Here is a 19,240-nt window from a genome sequence, read left to right as displayed (position 1 = left end):
CAAATATCTATTAATCACATCGAATATCTATTCCAATTAAAGCAGCCTTTAAATTAAAACCGTACAGAAATTGTTCAATTCTTTATCTACATCATCATCATCATCACCAGTTAGCCGTTAACTGTCCACTGCTGAATATATCCCCTTTGGGAGGTTTACACCAATAGCTGCTATGCTTGGCAGGCGGGTTGGCAATCCCAGTTAAACTTTAGTGATATTTTAAGATGGACGCTGCTGTCCATTCCTCGACACCCACAGGATGGGAAGGGTTGGTTTTTTTTTAATGGATGATAATAGAATGGTGACCCCGCCTGCGCTATTGGGATACGCTATCGGGGCACCAGTGAAGGATGATAGGTGAGGATGAAGCAGGTCAGTTGGCCTATCGTGACGAATTCAACAAGAATTGTTCACGATGGTTTCCAGGGGGAACCACATGGAGGTCGACCTAATGGGGCATATTGCTAGCAATAGGGCTGTCAAGCTCCATTGCTAACAATCCCTTTCCCCCCAGGAAGGGTTGGTTCATTCTATGCCGAGAACATAAACATATAGGCTACATCTATCTATATGAGAATGAAGTAACAGAATGCCAATGTTGTGCATACTATGCAGTTATTAAGATGAGCTCATTGATGCTGAGGCTTGAATTTTCAACATTTCTTTCTCATTGTTCATTTATATTAAATTCAAAGGTTGAAATACTTGTATAGTATTATTTATTAATTTTATAAACAATATCTTAATTAAAACAACTATCTGTATTAGCTCGCTATTATTTCACTAATGAGTAATACTATTAGTAAAGTTTCAGTTCAATAGAGAATTGGGATACAAACAATAAATAGGTATTAACAAGGGATCGGGATCAAAACAGAATTTCAATTTAGATGTTTGCTTCTGTGTTTTGTTGAAAACGTTACTGTTGTACACAAGAGCGTGTTCTCAATACGCTTGAGTACATATCGACTACGATTTATACCGATTCTAGAATTTCTATGCTTAAGTTTTTTTTTATAGTACTTAGTATGTAATTTACATGGTAAACAAGATGATGGGTCATTTTATGGAAAGATGTAATCGTCGACTATCATCGTTAATGGTGTTAACTATGGATATCTGGGGGGAAGGGATTATTAGTAATGTGGGCTATCAGTTTTTTTTTTACAACACGGGGCAAACGAGCATGTGGCTCACCTGATGGCAAGTGACTACCGCCGCTCATGATCATCCGCAACACTAGAAGTATTGCATCTGTACGTTACACATATTGGGCAGTTATTATCCTGAGTTCATTAATCCATTGTTGTTGGGGCTTGAATTTTAAAAATTCCTTTATTATTGTTCACCTGTACTATACAAAAAATCTATCTGCTAAAATTTCAAGATTCTAAATTCAACGGTTTCGAATGTGCTTTAATACTTAAGTCTGTCAGTCATTCTGCATCGTCTTTTATGTATATAGATCAGTAAATATTTATAGCTATGATGTTATAAAATATTATGTTGTGATCGTAAATTATTCGTATCAGAACGTTCGGTATTGAAGCAAATACGAACGATGGTAGTGAATCGACACCTTTATAATTCCAAAGCTTATTCTTTAGCTATCAAAATAAAGGATTACGGACCACTTCTGTGTGGTCGATGTGTATGATTAATGCCCCTAATAATGATTAATATAGTTTGATTATATTGGTAACGTGGAACTAAATAAGAGTAATAACTTGTAACATTTATTGTACCTTGATAATCTGGTATGGTGCACATATTATGAAATTAAATCTATAATTTAATGGGGTTATGTTCTGAATAATAGTGGTTTAAGAAAAAACTTGTACTTATTATTATAATATTAAGTGCAGGTAATAATTTTTCTTGCGATGCGTTAAAATTGGCTCATTATACAAGTAAAAGATTGGGCCTTCAATATTAGGGCCAAACCCATAATTTATAGCCAATTAAAGGAATATGCCAGCCCTTTAATATTTAGATTAGTACTTATAAATTTTATAATTGACTCATTGTCGTCACTTCGGTCTAACCTAATATTATAATGAGTAAATTAATTAATTTGATTTTTGTTGTGTTTAAATCGATGTTTGTGTGTGTAAATCGATAAATAAAAAAAAATACTTGTCTAATTTTAAAATTTCTTTCACCTACTAGTATAGAAAGCACCATTATCAGCCAGTAACATAGTCTATATTTTATTTTATAAAAATATTGTGCGAAATCAAAGCGAGTCGCCAGTCATCAATATAGGCGTAAATTTTAAATTGGACAAACGTACTAATAAAATCACAGGGCAGAAAGAGTCGTCTAATTTTATTAAAAAGCGGTTTCTTTTTCTATCGACGTGTACGATAGTAGGTAAGAATGTATGGGTGATGCCCAGATACTCAATAATTGTACATTGAACACATTTTTTTATTTTAATGCCTATTATCTGCCTTATTGACTAACAGTCAATTCTGTCCATAATCCATAATAAAATGACCTGCTATTTTGGTCTATCACGGTCAAATGAAATTAATGCTTTCAACAAAAACAGTCAAGCATCACAGTCAACATTTAATTAAATAGCTTTTATAAAAAGCTTTGTTAGTGAAGTAGAAATAATGTGGGAACTGTCCAATCAATAGTAAACACTGATGACCGCATTTGAAGGCGATAAATGTGACGCGTGCATATGACGCATGCTGGTCACCCTCTGTTTGTTCGGATTATTTGAAAGGGCCACATTGAATTGTTGGTAATTTTTAGTTCTCTACATCGAATTTAAGCTTTACTTTCTAGGCCACAAGGATCAGGAGTTGCTGGTCGATCGACTACCCATTCATAAGTGGACGGTTAGCGCCAAGTATAGATGTTTTTCAATAGTTAAGCCTCATTATATCGTAGTCCGCGCCTATTTCCATGGATTTGCGGATATGTTCATTGGGTGTGTTCATTGAATTGTCAACGTGGCTTATTCCAGATAATAGGCCTTTATGTTGTCCGATGTAGAAGTTACCGTAAATAGGAGTATAATAAGAAATATTAGCAGTAATAACATTGTTATCGTTTTATTTCGGGATTAAAAGGAAATTGAGTTTTCGCTAGCACTCAACTATATGTATTTTCAAAGACCTTGTCTTAATCGGATTTGCGCAATTTCTCGTGATCCTATATTTTGTGGCTTTAACTATGCTTTGATTTTTTCAGAAAATTTGTAAATTTTTTTAAAATTATTAATTTTTATTAAAAAAAATATTAAAAGTTAGAAGCCTTTGACCGTGTTATCGCAGTTCAGTTGTCGTCAATAGAAAGATTTCATGGATGTTTATTTTTATTTCACGCCTGAATTAACTGAGACGATTTTTGTACCCAAAAATTCCATTTGTAAAATTCTGACGTCGTACTTCAAAATGTATAATTTAATACTTGTAAATATAGATAATCAAACTAGCGGTACTATAATAAATACAATCAGAATACAATGATTCAGCATCAATGCACATTCCGAAACGATGGATGTTAATATGTTTTACATTCTTTGTTGTTATGTCTGTAAAACTATTACACGAGCGAAGCATGTTAACAGGACCCCTTTCGAGAACGGTGCACAGACGGGCGCACCATAACGTCTAGTTAGACGAATGCCGCAGGTTATACTAGTTGCTAGTTAGACGAGAAATTTAACTATTATAATTAAAATGTTGCTGCAGAATAAAACTGCAGAGACTAAAATCGTAACAAGATTAATATACAACGAATATCGGAATTAATTCTACTAATTGCAAAAATAATCATCAAAATCGGTTTAGAATTAACTAAAATATTGCGTAAAGTAAAAATACTTGAAATTATTATAATGTTGATTTTTATAATTGCTATCCATTTCTCTAAATATCCAAATAAGTTTACAATCTTTCTCATTTATTATGTCAGAGACTAAGGAATAACATGTACATTGTATCATAAAGTACTAATAAAAAATAATTTGGTTTGCTTGATAGTAAACAATGACTGGAAACGGTTAAAACTTTAAGCCTAATTTCGGTTCAAAGTGCTTCTATCAACGTTTTACGGAAACGATTTTAAATACTGGTCCAAAACTAAATAGGGTGCTGAGAGGGAGATATTTCGGTCTTATCCACGTCTCGTTCTGGCCCTTAAATAAAAGTGTCACCCTCGGTATACATTCGCGCCATCGGTTGTTTATCATTTTTTCGATCAGCAGAACCCGCTAGATAACCATGGGGTTAGTTGACAGCTTTCAACCGTAGATTAACTTGGAGCGGCTGTGAACCGAGAAATTTAATAGCTTTTTTGAGGAGCCTTTGGGACCGCTTTGATTTAGTCTCGGCTTAGTCGAACTTTGTTCAGGCAGTTTCTTCCTACTTAGTAAAAAACTTTAAATGCGAATTTCATTAATAGTCATGAAATTAATATTCACCTTTGTGACCTTTATTATCATATTAATCATCGCTATCTTTTTTATCATCATCATTATTATTATAAATTAATATCTTTATCAATTTAGTTTTTAAATTATTAATTGTATTACGAGAAACAAGAAACTCATTAATATTCGTTTGTTTACGAACATTACCTTTATCATACTGTACGAGTAATACAGTGAAGTAAATATTTACTTAAAATATAGCCATTAATAAGCGAACAATAATGTTTTTGATGGTATCTTATGGAGGTTCGATAAAAACGTACAAGTGTGAATGGCGATGATATATGGCCGAATCAATAGGTATTGGTGTCATCGAGCTTTTATGTTGAAAATTTATTCGCGTGACGTACGGCATGAATGGAATAATTTACGGCATATGTTATTTCATCGGGGAATTGCAATTGGCCCAGGCAATTTCGCTCAGTCATTATTTACTCAAGAATTTTATCATGAGTCTACAAATATGTGTATATTGAACTGTTTTTACGTTAGCATTTGGAGTCTTGATTCCAAATTAGTCATTCGAAATTTGTACTTTCCATGCTGAGTAATTACATTTTGTTGGCAATTTGTACTTTTTTTTTTGGTCAATTTCGGTGATTATTTTAAGTATTCGAAATTATTATACTCATAATGAGGCTTTCTTTTTATTTAGTCATATTTTAATAGTTATCGGATACAGTACACCTGTTATTCAAATATTAAGTCAAATTATTGAACGCTAGTTTGAACGAAATGGCATATTACTGTTATTGATATGTCGTAATTATGAATAACAATTATTCTGCCAGAACTTTCGTTTTAACAAATATATACATATACCAATATATTGTTAGTACAATTGGCAGCGAAGAGTTATAAATCAATAAACATGAATTTTACTACTTTATAATTAAAAGTGTCACAAATTTTTATAGGGCAAAATTAAAAATTGATTCAAAATTGGCAATGAAGTTGCGTATCTTTTAATTCGTTTGATAGGCACAGTTGAAGCTAAAATGATCAAATACAATATTATTAACAATTCACCTAATTAAAAACTAATAAATGATAATAAAAAATAAATAGAAAACGTCAATAGTCTATTAATAATTCATGAATTAAGTTCTACAAGTGAAAACAATACGTTGGACGATAATACAGAGGTATTGTTGAATGAAACGGAAACGGTTTTCATCTCTCAGTAAATATTGACAGCAGATCATCCGTTTAATATTGACTGTGGCTGATAAGGTAAATATTAAAGTCGGCAGTTTCATCCATAATTGGATCTGTTAGTCTTGTTTCACAGATATTATTTTCAATTATAATGTCCAAGTTATATAGATATTTGTCAGTTACTCGTAATTTATTGAAACTATATCTATGTATTTATGTTTCTCGTTATTTTATCTAGTAAAAATATTACATCATCTAAGATTCAAAGTAGTTGTTTTAGTATATATACATGAAGAACAGTATTCATTTTATTTATAATCACACATAAATCAAGCCTAGATCCAAAATCATTGAGAAGATATTTTTTAGAAAGTATGTCGAAACAGAATAGGAAGTTTTGAAGAGACGTGGGGATCTTTGCTCAGCAGTAATCATAGGTTAATAATGAGCATATCGAAACAACTTACCTGGTGGACACACGCAGTCTCCATAATCTCTGATACTCCGTCTCGGTCTCCAGTAACTCGGCGGTGGTCGGGCCAACACCTCCCTACGAAGTCTCTCTACAAGAGGCTGCTGAGGCTCGAGAACTGCGCTCCTCAACGCTAAGTGCTGCTCCTCCAACAAAGACAATCTGTCCTGCAGTCCTTGCTGCTTGTACAAACTGTACCCGCTCGAGATGAGGCTCATCGCACACGCACACCACAACACTATGCAGTACGCCCAAGGGTCCCCGGGACATTTGTCTTCGCACCTCTCCCATTTCTTCTTAACTTCTTTTTTCTCTTCTTTTTTTGACTCCTTCTCGGGCTTCGTGCCCGGAGGCGACTTCCCTCCCATTTTTAAAATCATATTCTCTCAATTTCTGCTCTCATGAAGATAATTTTTGAAGGAATGTATACGAACTCGTCTCCATCGTCCCCATCTATGATAATATCGTTAAACCCAACCCAAGTGTGTAGAAAAATACATTGTGACCACAAAATAAATGAACGTAGGTTTTCAAGATACAGCGCAATCAAATATCAAAAAGACCGTAATATGATAAAACACAAACAAAATACACATAGAAAACACAAAATTGTAACAAATCAAAGGGTTTAAGCAAATGAAGAGCTCGGTTCGTGTTAGGATTTTTGGGCGATCTCGTGTTGTTCGTTCGTGCGATCGTGTTTGAATTCGTTGCGTCCGTACGCGGTCGGGTAGGACGTCACGTCTCTTCGGTCGGCGGCACGCCACTGACTGGATTGTCTCGACTCGACTCGATCCTCGTCGCGTAGTTCGTCGGGATCAACTCGCTGCAGCCGCTACGAGACGAGGCGTGCGCTACACGCGACGGCAACTTTGATATGGGCTCCCTTCAAACATTTGGGAGTACTTGTTTAGAGACACTTAGCCCGTATATTAGAATCTTATTGCCCGCCGGCAGTTTTCTCTTAATGGGTAGTGCTACGAAAATGTATGTAGGAAATTAAACTCAAATCGTATTAAACTTGATGATATGATGGATACTTTGAAGTTGGGAATTAATCTTCTAAAATCATATTGCTTCTAAAAATTTGTATAAAATTAATTTACTGCTGTAATGATTATTAAATAGAATTTTAAGAAGCATAGCATGTACATTTAGGAAGTTCCTCCGATAAATGTAAGCATATCAAATATAATTCCCAAATAGAATATAAATTAATGCTTAATGAGTCTCGATAAAAATAATGCCACTTTCAGTTCTTTTTTATTGTTTCTCATGTAAGCCCAAAATATATTTATTTAATACTGCAAGTTGATTTCATACTATTAATTTACATTTGACTACCAAGTACTCTTGTGGAAGATCCATGACATGAATTGAATTTCTACTAAGACTAAATGGTTTGTGGTGAAATATGGAGTATTGGACTAAATACGACAAACTGAGTTAACGAGTTTTAGTAAAACATTTGAATTAAAAGCCGATGATAAATATATACAGAAATATAAAGTGGATGGTCTAACACAATTTGATGTTTACGATATTTTTAATAATAATTTAGAGATCTATTCTAGAGAGGTAATTTTGATATAGTTTGCTATATTTTCCATATTCTATTGTAAAATATTTCTAAAGCTTCATTATACTCGACGTAATTGAGACTATGTGAAATGTGGATAAAAACAGAAGCTCGTTGTAACAAAGACCTAAAGAAAATTTAATTAGATACTGAAACAAATAGAGACGAATAGAACGGTACTATTGAAAAAAAAAATATAGGTATAGACTTTATTTTACGGTATGTGTAAAATAAAAGAAAGGTTAACGTTTTTAAAAATAAAAAAAAAAACCATGCAATTAGCAATCGCAAAAACGTTCCCCGGTCCGGTTTAAATTCACCGCTGGCTATTCCAACTTGGAGAATGCGGCACAAGTCGTGTACATTTATTGATAGCTATGGAAGGTATTAAGGGATGCGTGCAAAAAGCTGCAGGCAAGCGACCGAATTGGGCGCAGCTCGCGTGGAAACCGAGGGGAGTACAGCAATCCAGTTATCCCGGAACCGGGCCCCGGCTGATGAGACACGGTCGATACTAAACTGTGTGATTTAGTGTGCAATGAATGTAAATGATCATATTTGGAGCCGAGCTCCGATGTGGGAGGATGTTTATGTTTTTGATTTGGTATTGGGCGTTGTCAGCCTTTGGTATCGGATGGTGTTAATAGAGTCATAAAGATGCTTTTATTAATTTTGTCGATCTCGATACGTTAGCTCTGTGTGTTTGTCAGTTGTGAAACAAAACTGGTCCAGAATGTGCTGGATATGTATTCGATTTCTTGTAACATTTATAGTTTTTCCGTAAAATTTAAATAAACATGATATACTTTATTTTGTAAACGTTTGAGTCGTGTTTGAGATATAGAGAGGTCTCCTAAAAATAAAATTTCTTAGTCTAAGATCTCGCTGCTGTATTCAGCAGACATTAAACCTTTTTAATGAAACTTGGTTTGAATGGAAGATGAGCAAAAATGTAATATTTTAACGGGTTGTTTACTCTCAATTAGACGCAACCTAAGATTGCCAGGTGAAAATATGTAAAAATGTTGGTAAACTTGGTTATCTCACGATGTTATTTAATAAGATTTACATAAATGCGAATTTATTTTTTTCTTTGCACGATAATGAATGGTTACGTATGAAAAATGATCGCAAGTAAAGATTGTCCGCATCTAAAATTTTATTCTAGACAGTGGTTCTATAATCACAAGGACATTGATTTTTTTGACAAAATTTACACTAAAAAGAAATTTATTCTTTTATTTCTATATTACAACACAGGTTTGTCTTAAATAAAAATGGGTAGAAGTAAAGTTTGCTACTTGGTAACCTGTGGCTAATTAAAAGCAAGCAATCCGTGTGCATTGTATTATATTTACAATCATATTACATTTAAACAAAGTTGCATTAAAAAGTTTTATACATGCAGAATTCAACAGCAGGATCTTAGGCTATCTGTCATTGACGATTACTTTATTCTAAAATATTTTATAAAATGACGCTCGTGTAGAGAATACAATAATGACATAAGTAGTTCAAGTTTAGCATTTAACTTTACATACAGAAATATAAAAAGAGAAAAATCTTGTGAAGAAATAACATCTATAGACGATGGTTCAGTTGGAGCTACCCACAAAACAGATAATATGGAGTTAGTCAAACTTTGATAAAAACTAGTTAGCGACTAGCTGTTCTTTCCACGTAGAATAAGTATTAAAACTAAAGTTCGTTAGACAATTGTGCAAGAAATTCTCAATAGTGTTAAGAGTTATTGAATCAGTAGCAATTTGTAAACAAACTGGTTCAACAAAATAATCTAGTAACATCCTAGTATTGGGAATGGGTTTCTTACAAATATTGTACCTACTGTTAGCGTTGGTGACTTATACTAATTACAGCATTAGTTGCAGTCATCATATCATCCTTTAATTGTCCACTGTTGGACATAAACCTCTGGGTTGCTATTAGTTACCACGCTTGGCAGGCGAGTTGGCAATCGCAATTCGGCTTTGGAGATGTTTTAAGGGAAATACTGCTGCCCATCCCTCGCCCTCCCTTAGTCGCCTCTTTCGACATCCACGGAAAATTAAGGGGTAGCCTGTTCTATGCCGGGACCACACGGCGTTCCAGTACTCTTCTTTAATTTATTGATTGAAGAAACAACAAGTTATATCCAAAGGTTACCTGGAAGAGATCGCTTTTAACGATAAGGCTGCCCATTGTTTTCTTACTGTGATTATTTCTTGTAATTGTTTGTATCTATAATAAGATTACTATTGTAATCTTTTAGAGGAAACAACAAAGAGTATCTATATTGATAAAGATGTCTAGTTCATAATAATGTATGACTATCTAATGCCTTTACTTGTAAATACAATATAAATAGTATAATATAAATGGTATCTATTCAATGACTTTTACATTAAAGTGATTAATAACAAGTCTTAAGAAACAATCAAGTAACATACGTAGTTTTGTTGTTGTGTTCCGTACCAATAACATTATTATTATTTTATTTAAATGAGATATTTGCTTTATTGATACATAAATTATGTTAATAGGTAGGTAAAACCTCTCCGAAATTATCTGATTTCCTGAGAACCTCTGTCTACTCGTTATCAGATATTTAGGTATCATTTATCACATACCTGTTAGGATCGTTTCGTAATACCTGAGGGGAGATAATGGTTCAGTTACCTAACAAGATTTTATTCATATTTTGTCTCCATGAACTCGCAATTGGAAATTTGTCCAAATACTTTAGTTACAGTACTATACTTGTTTTTTTACTTTATACTTTATATGCCTATATAGTAAGGTCGCTTCTCGCCATTTGTATACTTAGATCTTTACGCATTTTAGAACGGATTTTAATACGGCTTTTATTAATAGATAGAGTGAACCAAGAGGAATGTTTATACGTATAGTTTAATCTTGATTTGTACTAATTTGTTGAAATATGATGATAATTGTTCAAGATGTCGGAAGATATCAAACAGATTGAGAGTTTTCATCGAAAACGCTGCCTAGTCATAATATTTGCGCTTTTATTTCATCGTGCTTTCAATCAAACTGTTTATAACTACTCTTCTCTATCCAAAGGTTGCCTGGAAGAGATCACTATCAGCGTTTAGACTGTCCATTGTTTTTTCAATGTGATAATTTTTTGTAATTCTTTGTATCTATAATAAGTTTACTTCTGTAATATTTTGGAGGAAATAATAAAGAGCATCTATCTATAGATAGATACGTCTAGTCCGTTTGAAATATTACAAAACGATGTATGGTGAGATTGTTCTCTTTTTATAGGTTTACAAAAAAGTCTGCAAAGGTATATGTCTATCTTTTAAGGATAGCTTACTATACCCATTTAATTTATATTCGACGCAAAAATGTAATGTAAAAAATGTAAGCAATATATGCCTTACATTTTTTGCTCTTCCATCCGTGCGAATCCGGAGCGAGCCGCTAGTATAGCAAAAATACATAATATGAAATATAAGTAACTGTTACTTTTGTTTTATATTACTATAAAATAACCATAATCATAATGTTATTATCAAGACTATATTTAAATCAACGTTTTTGTATGTAATCTTGAATAATTATGATTCAAATTGTATGTTTTCATACAGAAAATCACGCCAAAATTTAAAATATTAGTTGATTTATGGTATTCGGTGCATTTAGAATTATTTGTAAAGAAGTATCTAGATAAATATAATAATTATTAAAATAAATCAGTTTCTCTTAATTCACTGCGGAGCACCAGAAACAAAATAATTGACAAAGCAACTTAACCTTTGGGCTGAAGCACCGACTCGGTTAAAGATCTGTATCGACATTAATTAAATTTGTATAGAATGAAAAAAAAAAGGGAGATGTTTTTTACTCCATAGACCCTATTAATCTCTTTAATAGAGTCATTAAAAACGGAGTGGCAGCCTCAAGCGCCGCTTCAACAAAAAACTCAGCCACTCCAACGCACATTATGGTTAATGTAATAAACTATTCATAATAAAATTGTATGATAAACCCCATGCTGACGTCACATGCATACCGATCTAAGTCTGTAATGTCACTTGTTATCAATGCACGCCCGATCTAAATGGTCATTTCAAATTTTTATTTATATCATTTACTACACTGTACTTGTTACGAACTCTTAATTGGAATCGAAGAGTTGGGAACAAAGATTCTGATACATGATAAGTCACTATTAAAGTATCTCGAATAATAAAAAAATATATTTTTGAACCAATTATTTTAAATATTATTGAATCTAGAATACCTAATATCATAAAATTCTGTAATTCGATTAAATCTAGTTAGTGAAGTTATAAAGTCATAATAGGTTTAGAATTGCACTGCAAAATTTAGAGATTTGTCGCCGTATTTAGGGTGCAAAGCCTCACTAGAGCAACGAAAGCTGTATTGGCGACGCAATCTGCAACCTCGTGCAGACAAATAGCAGCAATTAAAACTAGATAGTCGTTATTTAGCGCACGGACGTGTGCACCGCGCCGGCCATCCGTCTTCACACTCCTCCCGTATAAATTTAATTTAAACTTTTGCGCTTCATCAAACCAGAGTTTAAGGAGCCCCCGCGCTGACAACCCTGCTTTTTTTTTTAATTTAATCCAGTGCAGTGTTTTAAATAATTGAGAGGACTCTCCCCCTACTTTTGAAGTTTGCAACGAATTCTTGAAGAAACTACGAGTTTGGATAATGATTATGGAGGAGCTGGTGCCTAGGGAAATTTGGGAGGATGTCGACATTATAATGTTGCACGTATTCACTTGAATGTTTAACTTTTGACGAGGGACAGTGAAGATTACTGGAATTCTGTCCAAGGGGGTATAGTCAAGAATCAAAGTTATTGGTCAAGTTTATGTAAAACGTAAACATCTGAATAAAAGTGATATATTTATATATATATACATTAATTTGCACCACAAGCAAAATTGGAGCGGTTTAGGTAAATCACAAATTAAATGGATTCACATTGACCGGAGAAAAGAATTGGCGCGACTAAAATTCTCACTATTAATATTTTCTTTAGAAAATTAGCATAACATGATCATCCTAATATTAAAATTATTAATACAACATATATTCGATTTTTTGACAAGAAAACAAAGTTTAAAAATGTTATATCGTTTTAAATATTGCAGTGTATTCTTTTAGTTTGTCCAGTTTTTAATACACAAGTTTACAATAATTTTAAAGATCAATGAAACATAGAAAGACATGGTTTAATAAATATATGACTTTATAATCGAGCACAATTTATACTTTGCAAAAAATTTAACGAAAATATTTGCAGTAACATCCTTTGCGTCTGAATCAGTACATTGTTTACGATTAGTACTTAGCGGGGTTGGCGGTTCGCTGGCACAACTTGGAGGGTGTAAATTGAGCCACTTCCTGTGTTTTATGAATTGTCGGGGCCCGGTCACCCAGTGGCGCTCCAGATATTGGGTTCAAGTATTTTAGGATACTCATAAATTGCAGAAAGTTTGCAAAAAAACTTCCCTGTACGGTTATGCGATTTACGGCGGCACCGCTGGGGAAAACTTGAATTTTGCTGGCATACAGACTATTCTAGTCTATTTAATCTGTTTTATGTTGATCTTTTTAATACATTTACGGTATTCGATGATTATGTACAATATTTAATAAAAGTATTTTATATATATAATTATTTATATCGCTATTTATTGGTGATATGAAAGTAAGAGATTAGTTGTTGAATAACTTGACAAACTAACTACTCTGACATTTATCTCTATGGCGTAACATAGCCGTGTGGCTACGCCATAAAATAGGCCAGTTGATCCTTTTAATTGAATTGAATGATCCAGGGATAAGCAGCAGCATCTCTTTTTAAACTTAAAAACAATCTCTTTTTAAACTTTCACCGAAGCTTAACTATGATTTCCAATCCGCTTGCCAATCATGGCATCTACTGGTAAAACCCCTCGAAGACTGAAGCCTATATTGAACAGTGAACAGCTAATGTCTGATATGAGGATGAAGTAGTAGAGAGCACGTTGTTTTGCATAAATGAAGTCCCTGATCAGAGTCTCGAGCTGGTTAACTTGGGAAACAAACTATTCAGAATTGGCTTGAATCTGGGTGTTCAGGTCATTGACTAGTTCTTCATAGCTCAAGATAACCTAGCTTGAAGTCCATGCAATTAGTATTATTGTGTAACATTTATTCGATTGAACTTATAAATATCAGAGATTATTTGCTGAATTACTTTACCTACTAATTACTCCAATATATTGTTTTATAGGTATTGCTGCATTTGCATTTTATAAGAATAGTAACTACTGTATTTATGGTTTGGATTTGCAATAAAGGCAGTAAAATGGATAACCTAATACTTGTTTCCATCCCATTTATCGTTCCCATTTATCCCGATCACTTTGGGAACCAAGTTTTAACTTAAGTCAATTAATGCAGATTATGATTCCCATCACTCAACTTTACACATACAATATCCCTCACTAAACTCAAGGGCCCACATAGAATTAGTATGCGAAGTGCAAACGGATAGCAATTAGCCGACCCATTCACTACCATCTGAATTTCAAATGGCAACCGATTGGGACAAACAGTTGTACCTTGTACCCTTAAAACTGACGGCATCCACGCGTGATGTTTTAATCGCCGGTGCGTTGGAGCTTTAATTGTTTCTGTTCTGTCGAATTTGGAGTCGCTCCACTGTAAATTACTAACGCTTTCGGGGCTTAATCTTGTTAGTAAGAATTTGGGTCTAAATTATGTCGGGCCTGCTATAAATTGACGTCTAAAATTAGAGCGGATGATTAGATTCCGTTGGAGGTACTCAAAATGTAGATATCCGTTCCATTTAATTAGGCCATTATAGAGTACCACGATACTATAATCTCTAAATTCTAAACTCTGATATTACTAATACCTTGTTGGTTTTAACATAGACACGATATTTTTCTCCGAATGCAACAGAAATAATATATTTTGTATCTTTTCGAATGTAAAGATACAAATATGACTACATATTTTAGTTTCCAGGGTTAAATATATTTATATAGACTTATTTTCTACTCCTTTGAATTTTTAATTGGGAATGTAGCTTTGTTTCCACCTCCCGATGTTATGGATTGAAAATTGGCTCAAAATAGCAAAGTTAGATTGCTGTGTTGAGTTATTTGCAATAAAATTTGGACTTTTTTGATCATTCATACAACATCTTTTAAATTTGGTGAAATTTCCAAAGATAAACAAGTGACGTTTTGTTATAATGTAAACAAATGTATAGAATGCTTGATTATCTCCATACAATGCCTTTATTTTCTTTGTTCAGCCAGCCAGTTCAGAAACCATACCTAATGTTGTTTTTCCGCAACTTTTACATACATACTTTATAATAAAATAATATGTTTACCATTTTAATTCTTTTTTTTTTATATACATAATAACAGTAGTTTTTATTTTCACTCATCTCTTATAAATATCATTTTCGCGGAGTCGTAGGTGTCTTCTTTGGCTTTCTCCAACTTTTATTCACATTCGTACTTAATTGAATTTACAAAATACGACTTTTATATTCTTATTACACAGTTTATATTTCAATAACAATGTGTTTATTTGATATTTTAATATCTTATTACTACATTGTTACACTAGATATTTCGTACAGTTATTCGTCATGATGAATATTAATATGTCGAACGAAATTTATGCATAATATATTAAAAGACCAAATAGACAAAGAGCATAAAAAAACATGTTAAAGGGATAACCTTTACTTGAACTTTAATTGTGTAATTTATTTACCACCAAATTTCATTTAAATACATTCAGCCGCTTGCAAACTTTCACATTTATAATATTGGTATGATTTACCGTACCTCTTACAGTATTTTCTCGTCTGTATTATATCACGCCATTATTAATTGATCAGTACCTGTAAACAAAAAAAAAACATATTCAGGTTTTTTTATGCAATTTAGAATGGCAAACAATCCGACGGCCTACCTGATGTAAAGTGGTAGTCGTTGCCTATAGACATGAGCAGTACCATGAACATAACAGAGTATACTGTTTCGCCCATGATTACCCCTCATGCGTTGCCATTCCTGAGGACTTTAGTATTATTCCTCTGTACCTTGTAAATTCACTATCTCACCGTTCAAACCGAAACACAGCCATGCAAACACAACTGTTTTACGCTTGAAACGAATACAGGTACAGTCACACTTATGTGTATATGACTCGATTAATGTAATAAATCAGTAAACGTACATCATTAAATGTTAGATTTCATCAATATTAATGAAAATACTTTAATGAAATCAATGATCAACGATAGAAATGTAACAAACTTTCGTAAATACAGTGAAATGATGATAAAAAACGACAATCTAAAAGAGCTTGTGAACAAGTGTATTTAAATACATTTTGAATTTTAGATTTCTGATAACAAATACTAAACTATTTTAAATTTACATAACACACTCGTATTGTTTTTTTAAATGTAAAGGTATTCTCAAAAGTGTCCCTGGATAGCAAAGCGTACGAACTTATCTATTCTGGCGCAACTCCGAATAAAAGATTAGTTCTCGACAGTCTGCTATCAGAGGATTCTCGAATACTTCGGTTATATTACTCGTCGACAGTCCGACAATCTGGACAAGCTAACGGTTGTAGGCGAGATAAAGGGAAAAGATCACGCGGATCACCTAGTCGATGGTCGGACCAAGTAACCGCCGTTACGGGACTATCAACTGCAGCTGCCCTGCGAGAGGCTGAAGACCATGCAAAATGGAATAACATTATAAGAGAGGCAATAGACACCTTTCAAGGCGTGTCCTTGAAAATTGTCTATTGTCCTAAAGTCCTTGTACCTTCAGTAATAAAGTGAACAAAAAGATAGGGGAAGATGTTCTCAGATTGTTTCAATATTTTCTAACAATTTAATGCGACTGCGTCGCCAATTGAATCGATACTCACAATTGTTTTTGTAATACATATTAGTCTCGTTTTGTTTCTTTTTTTATACTTATATTAAAATACGTTATACAAATTTAATGTAAATTTTAAATAACCGAATCAAAGTACTAAATCACAGAGGGCTTAAATTCTGAATTCGAACAATGTGATTTTAAATCGTGACTTTGTATAGAGAGTGAATACGTTAGAATTGAAACAAACCGACAATCAAGTTTAGAGATCTCAATATAGACAATAAACAGCCTGAAGTAACAACAGGGTGGGTCCATAAATCACGAGCACCGAAATGTCGAAATGAGGTTGAGTCGGTTGAGTCCTCGACTGGTAAGTCGAGAGATTGTGGGAAACTATAACTACTGTATATCCAAAAGATCGTTTTTCAAATTCAAATTCAAAATATCTTATTCATGTAGGTCTATTACAGACTCTATAGTTAACATACCTCTTTAAGATTTTCAAAATTATAATGATTACAGAAATTTTATTAATTTTAAGTTTTGGAATAGTAAAACCAATGTTATGGAATTAAAAAAGGTTTTGTATTAGGATATGAAGGTAAAGTGATTATCAAATTATAATAGTATCTAAGTATTTTTAAAATACACAAAATATGTTTCCATATGTGGAGTATCTGATAAAAAATGAGTGAAACATACTTTTATTTAAACTTTAATGCACAATGTGAATGTTTGGCGGACTTAATATCGGATGGTGTTCTCTACCAGTCAACCATTGGGCAAAATAGATAGGCGGTGCTTTCAAGAATTGAGGAAACGTGAACTAATATACTCTAAACATATAATTAAACTAATATATAATTTACACAAAATATATAATATAAATAATATATATGCAAATAATTATTTAATATATTAAATAAATAATGTATTAGAGGAGTAAAGATATATATCTATGACTTAATCAAAGTAACCAGCAAGGATAGATTTAAGAACAAAGTAAAAAAAAAAGTTTGTGAATTTTATAAATCGGCCCTTTTAAAGAAGTAAGCGCGCAATTTATATTCAAAAAGTAGTTTACATCCAGGGAGTTGATACAAAACTCAATCAAAGAGTAATTTTGATGTGTCTTTGATACTTCGCTAGTATTGTAATGATAGAAAGATGAATAGATAATTTACTTGCATCACTTGCAGCATACAATTAACAACAGATATTGGTACATATTTAAAAAATGAAATAAAAGAAGAACATAAAATATACAGAAGGAAAATACATAAAAGAGATAACATAATTTCTCGTGAGTGTGCCAAAGTAACACAAAATGGTAATTAATGCTGATTAATTAGTTAATCCTTATAATAGTATGTATCTAAATCAATCTAAACCGAATAATTTAGAAGCCAAAGGAGTAAGTTGTAATAATGAAAGCAAATGTTATAAGCTTTATATTTAAAAGAGTTAAATTCTGTAATACGTACGTACTCTCAGACGTGAGCTTTCTAACGCAGTCGTGAGATGAGACTAGTAGTTAGAAAACGTTTTTTGTTCCCCATAATGACTTAATCCTTTATATGGAACGATAAATATTCCATGGGCCGCACGTTTATCAGGAATCTTAATACTCTAGTAGCTGGTTATGAAATACGGTCTTCGTGATTTACTTCTTATTTGAATTTACTAAAGGATTCACTATGTCGAGAGCCTACTTCGGATCAAGCGATGGAATTCGGACTGTTCTTATTTTTTATTAAATCATGGTATTACCAGCAGAGTCCACGTTTAAGGTTTGAATAATTCAAATCTTTCAAAACCTTTTGAGGAGATCCGATCGCTCAGACAAACAGAGCGTATTAATAATAAATACGTGTCATATTTATAAGCACACATCATTATATCAGCCTTTAACTGTCCACTGCTGAACAAAAGCTTCAGTTTTGCCAGCAGTTGTTAACCTTGGTAGGCGGCTCACTAGAGGGAGACTTTGTACAAAAGTCGATTGCTTGGGTACCTCTGTCCCATTCGTGTTTCAACCGTAAAGCAATTGTGTTTGCATAGCTGTGTTTCGGTTTGAAGGATGGGATATGGCGTGAATTTACTGGGTACGGAGGAATAACACCTGAGTCCTCAGGAATGGCAACGCATAGGGGGATCATGGACGAAACAATATACCCTGTTATGTCTATGGTACTGCTCATGTCTATAGGCGATGGTTACCACTTTCCATTAGGTGGGCCATTTGTTTGCCATTCTAAGTTGTATAAAAAAAAGACAACTGCAATCACGCTTTGAAGATATCTTAAGAGAAATGCTACTGCCGATCCCTTGGCCTCTCTTAGTCGTCTTTTACGACACCCACGAGAAAGCAAGGGGTGGCCTATTCTATGCGGGGATTATACGGCCAAAAAAGCACACATATATAATCGTAAAGACATGTTACTAAATCTTCAAGAGACGGTGATCAGTACAGCGCTACCCACTGAAATGCCCATCTTCATATTTGGACAGCATTGCCCGCATACCATCACGTAGACATGTAGTCACTTTGGTCAGCTATTGTTAAAAAAAAAAGTTTTATATAGAAGAATAAAATATTTTACGTGCTGAATATGAATCCCGTTTAGTGTAGTAACACAGACAAT

The 19,240-nt window shown here is 33.3% G+C and overlaps 1 protein-coding gene across 12 annotated transcripts in view; it reads right to left on the bottom strand.

Annotated features, from left to right (window-relative positions):
- Window positions 1-19,240, bottom strand: part of LOC113518974 (collagen alpha chain CG42342) — a 528,837-nt gene that overhangs the window by 306,981 nt on the left and 202,616 nt on the right. For 5 of the 12 annotated variants that reach the window (XM_052898567.1, XM_052898569.1, XM_052898570.1 and 2 more), the window contains exon 1: window positions 6,076-6,963. The exons of 2 other annotated variants lie outside the window; for them this stretch is intronic. In XM_052898567.1, the coding sequence (XP_052754527.1) occupies window positions 6,076-6,460 (385 nt within the window). In that variant the 5' untranslated portion in view covers window positions 6,461-6,963. Of the gene's footprint in view, window positions 1-6,075; window positions 6,964-19,240 lie in introns of those variants that run through there. 5 more of the 12 variants (XM_052898575.1, XM_052898568.1, XM_052898572.1 and 2 more) reach the window with 1 other exon arrangement.

Source organism: Galleria mellonella, unplaced genomic scaffold (genome assembly GCF_026898425.1).
Source record: "Galleria mellonella isolate WM207_F2 unplaced genomic scaffold, CSIRO_AGI_GalMel_v1 utg44, whole genome shotgun sequence".
NCBI lineage: Eukaryota > Metazoa > Arthropoda > Insecta > Lepidoptera > Pyralidae > Galleria > Galleria mellonella.
The sequence above is the reverse complement of the archived record's forward strand: the minus strand, read 5'-3'. Positions and strand labels throughout refer to the sequence as shown.